At 34.6% G+C, this 11,955-nt stretch overlaps 1 protein-coding gene across 1 annotated transcript in view; it reads right to left on the bottom strand.

Moving 5' to 3' along the window:
• The window catches only part of Cpne3 (copine 3), a 42,326-nt gene that overhangs the window by 4,563 nt on the left and 25,808 nt on the right, over positions 1–11,955 (bottom strand). Inside the window, exons 9-14 of the mRNA XM_015485939.2 lie at positions 11,525–11,584; positions 10,876–11,009; positions 5,960–6,014; positions 5,826–5,877; positions 2,126–2,259; positions 655–891 (exon numbers count right to left, since the gene is read on the bottom strand). Of these exons, the coding sequence (XP_015341425.2) occupies positions 655–891; positions 2,126–2,259; positions 5,826–5,877; positions 5,960–6,014; positions 10,876–11,009; positions 11,525–11,584 (672 nt within the window). The remainder of the gene's footprint in view (positions 1–654; positions 892–2,125; positions 2,260–5,825; positions 5,878–5,959; positions 6,015–10,875; positions 11,010–11,524; positions 11,585–11,955) is intronic.

The following is an 11,955-nucleotide window of genomic DNA, read 5'->3' as shown; positions in this document are numbered from 1 at the left end:
GGGGGGGGGGGGGGGGGGGGAAACATGCAATAATGCAACAACCTGAGTGACTGACAGGAAAATTATTCTACGTGGAAAAAGACCAGTCCCAAAATGTTGCATTCTGTACAATTCCATTTATGTAACATTCTTCAAATGACAAAATTACATAAATGAAGAACAGATGAGAAATTTCAATAGGTTAATGAGGGGTCAGAGGGAAGTGGATGTGGCTATAAAAGGACAACATGTGGGATCTTTGTAGTGATGCATCTTAATTGTATCAACATTAGCATCCTGGCTGTGATTCTGTATTATAGTGCCATATGATGTTACCACTGGAGCAAACTGGGTAAATCAGTCCTCTAAAAGATTTTCATCAAACCAACTTCCAATCTGGTAAGTTCAGCATATACTTGGATAGAATTTTTTTCTGTTGTTACAAAGGTAAAGACAAAATAAACCTTACACTATTCATAATAATACAATTTTAATAATCTATCATATAAACTACAAGGAGAACATAAAATACAACCATGCCATATCCAATAAGAGCTCTCATATGAAAAGGCATTTATACATCCTTGAATACTGCACCAGTAGTCAAGCGCTTGATTGGAGACAGTATCTGTGTTCAAATACCTTAGGGTTTTAACAGAGAGGAAAGGTACTCACGTTCTGGAACTGTCTGAAAGGCACAAACTGGACAATATCTCTGATGGCCATCTCACCAGATGGGGAGCGAAGAGGTCCCCCATCACCATCCAGAAACTCCATGGCACTGAAGTCAGCTCCTCCGACTCCAACGATGATGATGGACATAGGCAGCTTGGCAGCATTAACTATAGCTTGCCTGGTTTCATCAAGGTCTGTGATGACACCATCAGTAATAATCAAGAGCACAAAATATTGCTGCCAAAAAAAAAGGGAAGTATATCCACTGATAAGGTCAAGGTCCCAAACAATAAAAGCAATGATTAATGACATGTCTAGCCTGAAGAGTCATTTGATCTCTCTCGTGCTCATTTTCCTCTCCCGTCTCTACCCAGAATACCATCTGCACAAAATATTTATAGGATTCTCTGATGACAAGGAAATTGACTTTTATAAAAACTGTAGGTTCATGAAAAGTGCAACACACTACAAAATTGGGTTGGCAAAATAAACAGATGCTAGGCATCTAAATGTCCAAAGATTAACCTTCCACTATGCATAGGAATAAACATCTTTATTTAACTGAAACATTAACTACGTCCAAGTATGGATCAAGGAAGCAAGCAGAGACTCCATTCTCAAAAGATGAAATACATATGGAAGTAATAGAATTATTTACCCAACTAAAATACACCTTTTAAAAATTGACATAGTTTAAAGCAGTAAATCTTTCTTTCAATTTTGTCATTTCTGATTAAAACTTTTCAGAGATTAGCAAAATGGTCCTTAAAGGTATGACTCCATCTTTTGGACCATTTTAGTCTAGAATGGAATAAGATTTCTAGTAGTAGTTAACAGGTACTGTTTCCTGTGACCCAGCACTACACACATTATATGAATTTTCTTATTCAGCCTTTTGAGCAACTGTTTGAGGCAACTTCCCACACCTCACTTCTGAGAACACTGAAGCTAAGAGAGATTGGGATCACAGGTACAATCAGCAATGGTTAGCTAATTCAAACCTCTGTAGTATTGTAAGAAATTTGTGGGGTTAGAAATACAGTTCAGTTGGCAGAGTGCTTGCCTTGCATGCACAAGGCCCTTAGCACCACAAAAAAGAAAAAAAAAANAAAAAAAAAAAAGAAATTTGCAACAGCAATTGATGTCAATCTCCCCAAGCCTTAATTTGTGAAGTCCACCTCAAAGAGGTAGACAATAGCTTTTTTTGGGGGGGGGAGGGGGGGGTAGAAACTCAAAAATGCACTCAAAAGATAGAGGGGAAAAAAAACAAACTTGTGAATGCATCATTTTGTTGTTGCCTTTTAATTATTGCTAATTTAACAACAGATATTTCTCACAAACCAACAATGACTATATCATTACCTCTTTCTCTTGACTTTGTATTATGACAGGCCAAATAAGCAGAAATACTGTTAACAGGAACAACTACCGATCCACTGTTTTCCCATTTCCTGAACACAAAAACACTTACAGAAGCTGTCTTCTGTTGTGTGGCTGCAGCTGCAAACCTAGCCACATGATTTATGATTGGAGAAAAATTAGTTGGTCCATAGAGTTTTATCTGAGGAAGACAGGTGCGATAAGCCTCTATGATGCCTTGGATTCCTAGACCCCAAAAAGTGAGTATTAAAAATCTTTAGGTGTTGATTTATAACACTAATATAATCATATATCAACATATGTTACTTCAAGAAGCCAAATATTCCATTCAGGTGCTCCTCTAAGCACCCCCCCCCGACACACACACACACACACACACACACACACCCATGCACACACACACATACACACACACATGGAATTGGGGATTAAAATTAATAAATTTTACCACTGAGCTACACCCCCAATCCTGTTTGTTTGTTTGTTTGTTTGTTTTGCGACAAAGCTAAGTTGCTGAGGCTGGCCTCAAACTCGCAATCCTCCCGCCTCATCCTCCCAAGTCACCAGAATTACAGACATGAACCAGCATGCCTGGCTTCCTCTAAACTATATGACAAAACTCCATGGCTATGCTCTATTGCAAAAACCTACAAACTCAGCTCTCCCTCAGTAGAAGTCATGTATTCTCATTTCAGCTAAATTATTCATTAGTGTACAGGACTATTACATTTGTGCTTAATTTTGAGGTGACCACGAATGGGACTCTGATGGAAAGAGAACCATGAAAAAAGTTTTACATCATACAACTGATGATAAGCATAAGAAAAAATACTGATAAGATGAAAAAATATTTGTGTATAAGGCCAAAGGTTCTATAAAAATATCTTATGGTTATAAGCTAATATTAATTCTAGTTAATTAAATGATACAAAGGTTTATTCAACAACTTAAAGATTAGGCACAGTAATAATAGTCTATATTAGTTACAAATATTTACCTCCAGGTTATCTATTAGATTTTGCGGTAGAAACAGTAATGAATTTGCTTATAAGACACTGCCCTGGACCTAGAGTATTATTATAATAGAAAGATGGACAACGTTTGACTAGCTTTACCAACGCATGTCAATGGACATGACAACCACATCTAAGCATGCTTTAAGAACTACTGGATGATTTCTCTAGCTCTGTTGCTCTTTCCCTCTTCCACAGGAGCAGTATAACCCAGCAAAGAGCTATTCCTTCAGCTGAGTCCCAGAATAAGCCACTGGAGGAGGGATGCAATCTGTAGTGGGCAAGAAATAAACTCTTCATCATAAGCCACTGAGTTTTAAAGATCTCTTATTACAACAGCACAACCTGATGAAAGCTGAATGGCATTCCTGGCAAAAATCACTTCTGGTGAAACTTTTTTCTTGTGTATGCACTTGTGGAAGGTGTCCCCAATGACACATGGCAAAAGGGTACTAGACATTATAAAGAATTCTCCACAATCCTTGCTAAAATCCTTGGAAATTTCATACACACACACACACACACACACACACACACACAATTTTAATGTAAACCAAAGTAGGCCTCTTTTTTAAAAAATTTTTTTTATTTATTGATGGATCTTTATTTAATTAATTTATTTATATGTGGTGCTGAGAATCAAACCCAGTACCTCACACATACTAGGCAAGTGCTTTACCACTGAGCTACAACCTCAGCCCCAAAGTAGGTCTCTTGCTTTCAAAAGAGCCAACAGATCATAGACCAACAAGGGAGAGAACTGTATGCTTGGTCTAAAAGCTTCATATGACCAAGTCTCTCCTCTTAAAATTTAAGAGTTATAAACTTAACTCTTGGCCATGTTGAATTTTGAAACATGTAGTCTTATGAACAACCTTTGAGAATATAACTAATTCACATACGGAGTTGATTTCACATGTATAAGATAATGTTGTAACTAGGTGTCAATCCAGTAGCAATAAAATTAACATTAGCTAGTATCAGAATCTTTCACTGTAATGACATACACAGTGGAAATTTGAGCCTATAACTATAGTGATAACAATTTTTTTTCATGTCTATCATCTTTGTTTGCTTTTCAAACTGAAGGTATAAACAATTCATTTTTTTCCACAAATATCAATAACCTTCAATTCTTTAACTAAAATTGAGTTATGCCAAAATCCTTCCTTGCATTAAAGGTACAAGTAAGATGTTATTTCTAGGCAACTGTATTCAATGATTAATTGAAGAATGGCAATTAAACTTCCTTGCTTTAAAATAAAGTTGTATAAGGGTAGGAAGGATACTAGAATGAATCGGACATTATTATCCTATGTGCATATATTACTACATGACCAGTATAATTCCACATTATATACAACCAGAAGAATGAGAAGTTATATTCCATTTATGTATGATGTGTCAAAATGCATTCTATCGTGTATAATTCACCAGAACAAATAAAAAAAACTTTACCAATCTGCATATTAAATAATTATTAATATTTTCCAAGAAAAAAAATAAGGTTGTATCTTTTTTTGCCCATATAGCATTTCTTTCATCTGAGACCAAACTAATTCTTTTTCTAGACTATAAACCAAAAGTAAAAAATCTGGGCTTGGTAACATGAGATGGGTTCATATCATTTGTAGAGCAAATGTACTTCTAAAAGGAATTGTCACATATATGGTCCATAAAAATGATTCCAATTTCATCATAAGCATGAAGCACATTCCGTAAAAATAATATTTCCGTTTCAAAGAAGTCACAACAAGCCACTGACACTGCATTAAAAGAACACTGCACTCATATGGGAAAAAAAGGAAGAAAACCTTCATGCAAACTGTCCCCAACCAACTGCCCCACACTCTTCTTCCTTATGAATATTGTTTAGGAAGAGAAGAAAAGAAGACCTTCTTCTATTGGAAAACTATATGTTTTATAATTGTTAAAAGGACCCTTTTCAGGGATAGGGTTGTAGCATAGTGGTAGAGTGCTTGTCTAGCATGTGTGAGGCACTGGGTTCCATCCTCAGCACCACATAGAAATAAATAATATAAAAGTCCATCAACATCTAAAAAAAATTTTCAAAAATATATCCTTTTCAGAAACTTAGCTGATTGTCTAGAATTATAAATGATGCTTGTGATCGGACACCTACCATCCTTCTTCCAAGTTGTTCAGTCTTAGGTTTAGTGGGAACTTGGCATTTTAAGTTGACTGTTTAATGTGGCAAAAAGAAGGAAGCAGTTGGATATTTGAAGCATTGGGGAAAAAGTGAATTGAAAGACACATGTCTGCCTCCTGATTTCTACACAGAAAATCTGCTATAGGTAACAATTCTTGGTTCCTTCCACCTATCCCATCTACTTATAGAATGTTGTTTGAGTTACACATAATTAGATACTTTTTCTTTGTAGAGTAACTATTACTCTCAAAAAGGCTTCAGAAGAATTATAATTCTGAATTACTCATTTCATTGAAAGTTTGTTATATAATCAATTTATGTGTGAAAATACTTTTAATATAAGATTTTTCTACTCTCAAGATTATGAATTTATTTTTTTGTTCCATTAAACCTCAGAACCTTTATCACCATAATACTGATTTTGCATCATAATTATTATTACTACCCTAACCACAAACTGGTATAGTTTTTCTACCTTCTCTAACAGAATATGTCACAAAATGAAACCTAGACATGTGATTGAGTAGTTTTAAGTCACAAGAAAAAACAAGTAAGAAAGATAGTGAGGTCTTTCAGCTTCAAGTCTTCATGTTTACTTTTAAACTTACCATTACAGTAGGGATTGGATGGATTAAAGTTTATTGGAAATTCATGTGATACCTGTCAAAAGATGAAAGATGAACTGATGAATCCTGTTTTGCTTTTACAGCAAGCAAAGCTTTAAAATGAGATTTCCTCTTACCTGCCACTGAGGTGGTATCTGAGCTCCAAAACCAAAAGCTGGAAACATCTTATCACTAAAATGAAAATTTGAGAAAAGTGAAATCTTGTTTTTTTTTTCAAAAGAGAGTGTTGTGTCTTCACTCATAATAAAATCAATGTGAACTCATTTTTAAAGAATTATTAAAATCTCAGAAAAGTATAAAACAACAAAGATTACCTATAGCTGCCAGAGAGAACCATCAGTTGAAATATTTTTCTATGCATGAGGGAGAAGCAATGTTTCTATAAATTTTATAAAAATGGAATTTATATTTGTGATTTATAACCCATTCTTTTCTATTTAGATATTGCACATCATTTCACTGAACAAATGTGTAAATAAAAACCCATAAAGCCCTAAAAATCACAAATGTTTACAGTTGTTTGCAACAAATTCATTAGGCAGTAAGACCTAAACTTGCTGATTAGGTTATTTGAAGCATTTATTTATGCCACTTAATATAAATATTCTTAAATTTGGCCACAAAAACACGGTGCAAATGCCAAATATCATAAAACTCTCAGGTTTTTGCAGCAAAAATGTATGAATATTTGGCCCGAGGATTTAGGGATAGGGACTGTGTGCACCTGAATATTGACATCATATGACTAATGAGTATTCCACTGTATGGATACTTTCTCATATCCATAGTGATAGATGGCCAATGTAATGTTATCATAAAACACTGTAATGAACATACGAATTTTTCTACTCGGGATGTTCTTTGTAAATTAATTCTTAACAGTTCTTTTTGCATTGAATATGGAACCTATGTCATGTCAAATATTTTTTCCGATATGTAATCTGTAACTTTGTTTAGAATATTGTTCCTTTAGTAGTTTTTAATATTAATGGATGTAAACACATAAAAAAAAGTTTCATGATTTCTACTTTTGCTTGTCCTATTTAAAGTCCTTTTCCACTGCAAGATAACAAACAATTCATACATATTTTCTCCTAGAATTTTCAAGGTTTGCTTTTGATATTAAACTTCTAATTCATCTGGAAAGTAGGATATGGAGCAAAAAGTGCTCCCCTCCAACATCATTTCCTCCTTCCTTACTAATAGAACACTTGAGCTGGAGACTCCACCTCCCAGCTTCTCTGGGATGGATGTGGTCTGGAGTTAGGTTCCAGCTCAAGAGATGTGAGTAGAGGGATTTGTCAGCTGCTTTTGAATCACAATCAGACAAGGGAATGCACTTGCAGTCCCAGATCCCTTTCTCCCCTTCCCACTGGCTAGAGATGAGAACCAAGGAAGCTGCCCTGAACCCAGGAACAGAATCTGTAAATGGAGAGGAGCAAAACTGTCCTATCAGTCCTGAGATATTTACCTCTCTTTTGGTGAAGCTGCTCTGTTTTGGGGTATCCATTTTATCAGTTTGATCTATAATTTATTCAGAATAATATTCTAATATTTACAGGTGTGACAGGGATTCATTCAAATAAATTCTTATCCAGTTCCTTAGCTGTTACAATCCCTTCTACTTTCTAAAATGCTAACTCCATCATATGTTAAATTCACTTATACATACACGTGGATCTCCTTTTGGCCTGCCTGCTTGGTTCTATTGGTCATGTACAAATTCTACACTTGAGCTTTAAAATAAGCCTTAATAACTGCTAGAGCAAATTCTTCTTCACTTTCTCTCTCTCTCTCTCTCTCTCTCTCTCTCTTATCTGAAGTTTTTCTTGTTCTTTTCTGATTCCTTTTTCCTTCTAGAAAATTTTAAGAATCACTCTGTCAGGGTTACATTCCAATATTAATTTAAATTGATAAATTCAGATGAAATTTCACATTTTATTTCATTATTATACCTATCTAAAAATTATGACATATCTTTCCATTTAAACAAATTTCTTTGTTCTTCAGTACAATTTTGTAGTTTTCCTCGTTTTCATTTTTTACTGCACTATGAAATGTAACTTTTCTCCACTAGATTCTTTTTAAATTGGTTATTGATAATTGGTAAGAACCTGATTTTTTATTTTGTGTTGTCTCTGATCACCTTTCTGAATTCTTGACAATTTGTAACACTTTTATTTTTCAGTTGATTCTTTGGGGTTTGAATTCATTCCTTGCAGATTTGTTAGAATTTACACATGAAATTGCCCTGTCCTGGTGCCCTTGTATGGACTGGCTCTTTGAGAATGTGTTCCTTTCCTTCCATGGTTCCTGGACTATTCAAGTTTTCTGCCTTTGAGTCAGCTTTGGTAATTAAGAGCTTCCTTAAAAATCATCCATTCATGTGGATTTTCAAATGTAATGGCATAATATTTTACAAAGTATTAATATATTTGGAGTTTTTTTCCTCTACATTTATGCTTATAATCTTTTTCTCATTACTAGTGTTCTATGTACACTTTCTCTCTTTCATGGGGGTTAGGGTTGCCAAAGTTTTGTCTAAGTTTTGTTGAACTTCCAAAAATAATCATTTATTGATTTAATTTATCAAAATGGTGATTTTTTTCTTTCCTTTTACCCTTCCAAATCATAATCACAAGAGCATGTCTCTAGAGCCCAATGGCCCAGGCTCCATCCTGTCTCTGCCAGTTATCAGCTGATTCTGAACAAGTTACTTAACTCCCTGGATCTCAGTTTTCTCAACTGTATGGTGCAGATCATACAAGTACCATCGCACAGAGAAATGTGAGGATTAGATGTGTATTAAATAGAAAGTACTTTAGGGCTGGGGATGTGGCTCACTAGAATGTTTGCCTAATGTACACAAGGCTCAGAGTTCCATCTCTAGCACGGTTATAAAAAAAGAAAAGAAAGAAAGTACTTTAAATGGTCCCTGACATATAATAGTTGACACATACATACAGGAAATCTATCATTATGACTAAGATTGCCTTCCACTTTCTAAAATGTTAACTCCATCATATATTAAATTCACTTATACATACATGTGGGTCTACTTTTGGCCTGCCTGCTTGGTTTCATTGGTCATGTACAAATTGCACACTTTAGCTTATTTTAAAGTCTTAATAACTGCTAGAGCAAATTCTTCTTCACTGGTCTCTCTCTCTCTCTCTTATCTGAAAATTTTCTTGTTTTTTCTGATCCCTTTTTCCTTCTAGAAAATTTTAAGAATCATTCTGTCAGGGTTGCATTCCAATATTGATTTAAATTGATTAATTTGTATTTACTATTCTTTTATTTTGTTGAAAAGTTAGTTCATTTGTATTTGACTCTTCGTATTTTTAAAAAATATTTATTTATTTATTTTTAGGTATAAATGGACACAACACAATGCCTTTATTTTTATGTGGTGCTGAGAATCAAACCCGGGTCCTGCTCGTGCTAGGTGAGCACTCTACCGCTGAGCCACAACCCCAGCCCCTGACTCTTCGTATTTAAGAATAAAAACAGAGGGGCTGGGGTCATAGCTCAGTGGTAGGGCACTTAATGAGCATGTATGAAGCACTGAGCTCAATTCTCAGCACCACATAAAAATAAACAAAAAAAAAAAAGGTATTTTGCTCATCCAAAATTAAATATTAAAAAAAAAAAGAAGAGATGGAAATTGCTTGAGTCCAAAGGTTCAAGATCAGTCTGGATAACATAGCAAGACCTCCATCTCCTTAGATAGCCAGCCAGCCAACTAGACAGACAGACAGATAGAAAGAAGCACATAAAGTCAGAAAAGTTTCTTTATAGAGACAGGGCCAGTTACTGTCTTCATGGTGTCCTTTATTCCTACATAGTCTATTATTACAATTTAAATTCCTCTTTGATCTAAGAACTATGCCTTTCCTTTTTTGTTGTTGTTTTTTTCCACTGCAGTAAATTTAGAACCCGTTTGTTATTAACTTCCAGGAGGCAAAAAAAGTAATCCTATAAATTTCTACTTTTTAAAAATCCCATTATAATTGTGTTACTTTGAAAATTTTATTATACTTCTATAACAAGCTATTTTTAATTTGAAATACTTCAGTACTGTTTATTTTCATCTTGGATTATATAAAAAAGTATTCAAAAGTAACTTTTTGTTTTATGTAAAGATTTTTGCCTTCAAGTTTACTAGTCTGGTAAGGAATTGCCAGTTTGCTTTAGATTTGTTCACATTTGCCTAAAAAATTTGCTTCTGAATTTTGCCAGGACAGATTAATAAAAAGCTACATCAGTATGTAAGGACTTCTATCATATATAACAATAAGCAAAGACAAGTGAAAATTTATCCTGAGCGGTAATAGATTTGCTAAAAAAATTACTAATGCATATTTTTTATATTGTTTAGTAAACCTTCACCATTATTCAAATCTATTTCAAATATTTTTACTTTTTTGTTTTCTTTTGTACTTTTTTGGTGCAGCGAATTGAGCCCAGGGTCTCATGCATGCTAAACATATACTCTACTACTGACTTATGCCAGGCCCCAAATCTATTCAAAACCTATCCACTGCACATCCATTCAGAATATTTTATAGCAATTAGATTTAGTTACCTTTTAGCACTTGCTAAAAATCATTTAAAAAGTATTTGATGACTGCCAAGGAAACATATTTAGAAATAGTTTTTACTATTGTTTACAAAATGTGTCACTTGGATTTCAATCACACATACAACTTATCTAATGAATAAACCCCAAGGCAACCAGATCAGAAAAATAAAACTCTTATTGACTTCAGTCAGCTATTAAATAAGAACTCTCTGTATAACACTTTGTAACTAAGCACAATAAGAGGTGAGAGATCATAAGTAAATACTAAAATTGTCAACAAAGAAAAGAATAGAAAAAAATAAACTAGAGAAATTTTAGGGAGAAAGCTATTCCCTCCAGTACCCTCATTCTACCACCCGGATCAGAGTACCAGTCAATGAAACAAAAACTGGCCTTTCTGGGGAATTATGAAAACAAGTGTTTCAACATTTCCAAAGTCATACTCACGCATCATAATCTTGAATGACCAGTCCCACAGACCAGATAGCAGTCAAATACTCATTGACACCATTGGGGCTGATGAAATGGAGGGAGTCCGGAGACCTTGGGTCACCATTGGAGCCAGTGAAATCCACTCCCACCTGCCAAAGAACAACAGCAGCCCTTACTAAGGAGAAGCAGGGGCACCTGTAGGTGATGACCAAGAAACCTCAGGGATAAGACACAAATGTTCATTCCAGAGCCTGCTACAGTCATTTCCTAACAAATGCCTATTTCCATGGACAGTTAAAGCCTCAACATGAGATAACCTGCTATTGTTTTCCTAGTTTTAAATCATGAATCATTACACCCATGACTCAGACTTAGGAGTTGTCTTGTGCAAACCTATTGCATTAATGCTTTCTATTCCTTAAATTATTGCAGGATAACTGCTCATTTGTACATATCTGCTTTCTCTCAGGAGAAAGAGTTCTTTCATCAACAAAACTAAAATTTCCATGAGGAACCTAGATAACCTGTCTGAGGTCTCTGGGGGAATCTAAACAGACTGTGCAAATTTCATCACACAGTTTGGCAATAAACAAAAGAATGCTGCAAAATGGAGGGGGGAAAGCAATGTTTTACGGCCTGTTAGAAAAGTGAGTGTGTTACTCACAGTAAAATTCAGCTGACATCCTCCCATGACGTAGTCAAGGAACGTACATTCTACTGTAATCTAAAAACAAATAGCAAACTGTTAAAATTAAAACTCTCCTACTATACAAAAGAAACAAAAAGCTTTCTGGCATAAATTTTTAAGACATTATAAGCTGAACATCACATGGTATAAACACATGGAAATCACACCTGCATTCAAGTACAATGTACTCCTGCCCCTAAATGTCATGAATCTTTAAGATTTATTTCAGGATAATTATGGCAATGCTAAGTAAGATGAGAATATTAATAGCCAAAAATGAAAGACATTCACTTTAAATTTTAAGAGATAACAAATGAGCCTCATATGTCAACAGCTTTCATGAGCATAATAATAAAGAAATCATACTAAATCATACTAAGAAATTTTGACTTTTCCCCTCCATTCAT

Source organism: Marmota marmota, unplaced genomic scaffold (assembly GCF_001458135.2).
Source record: "Marmota marmota marmota unplaced genomic scaffold, marMar, whole genome shotgun sequence".
Classification (NCBI taxonomy): Eukaryota; Metazoa; Chordata; class Mammalia; order Rodentia; family Sciuridae; genus Marmota; species Marmota marmota.
The sequence above is the reverse complement of the archived record's forward strand: the minus strand, read 5'-3'. Positions and strand labels throughout refer to the sequence as shown.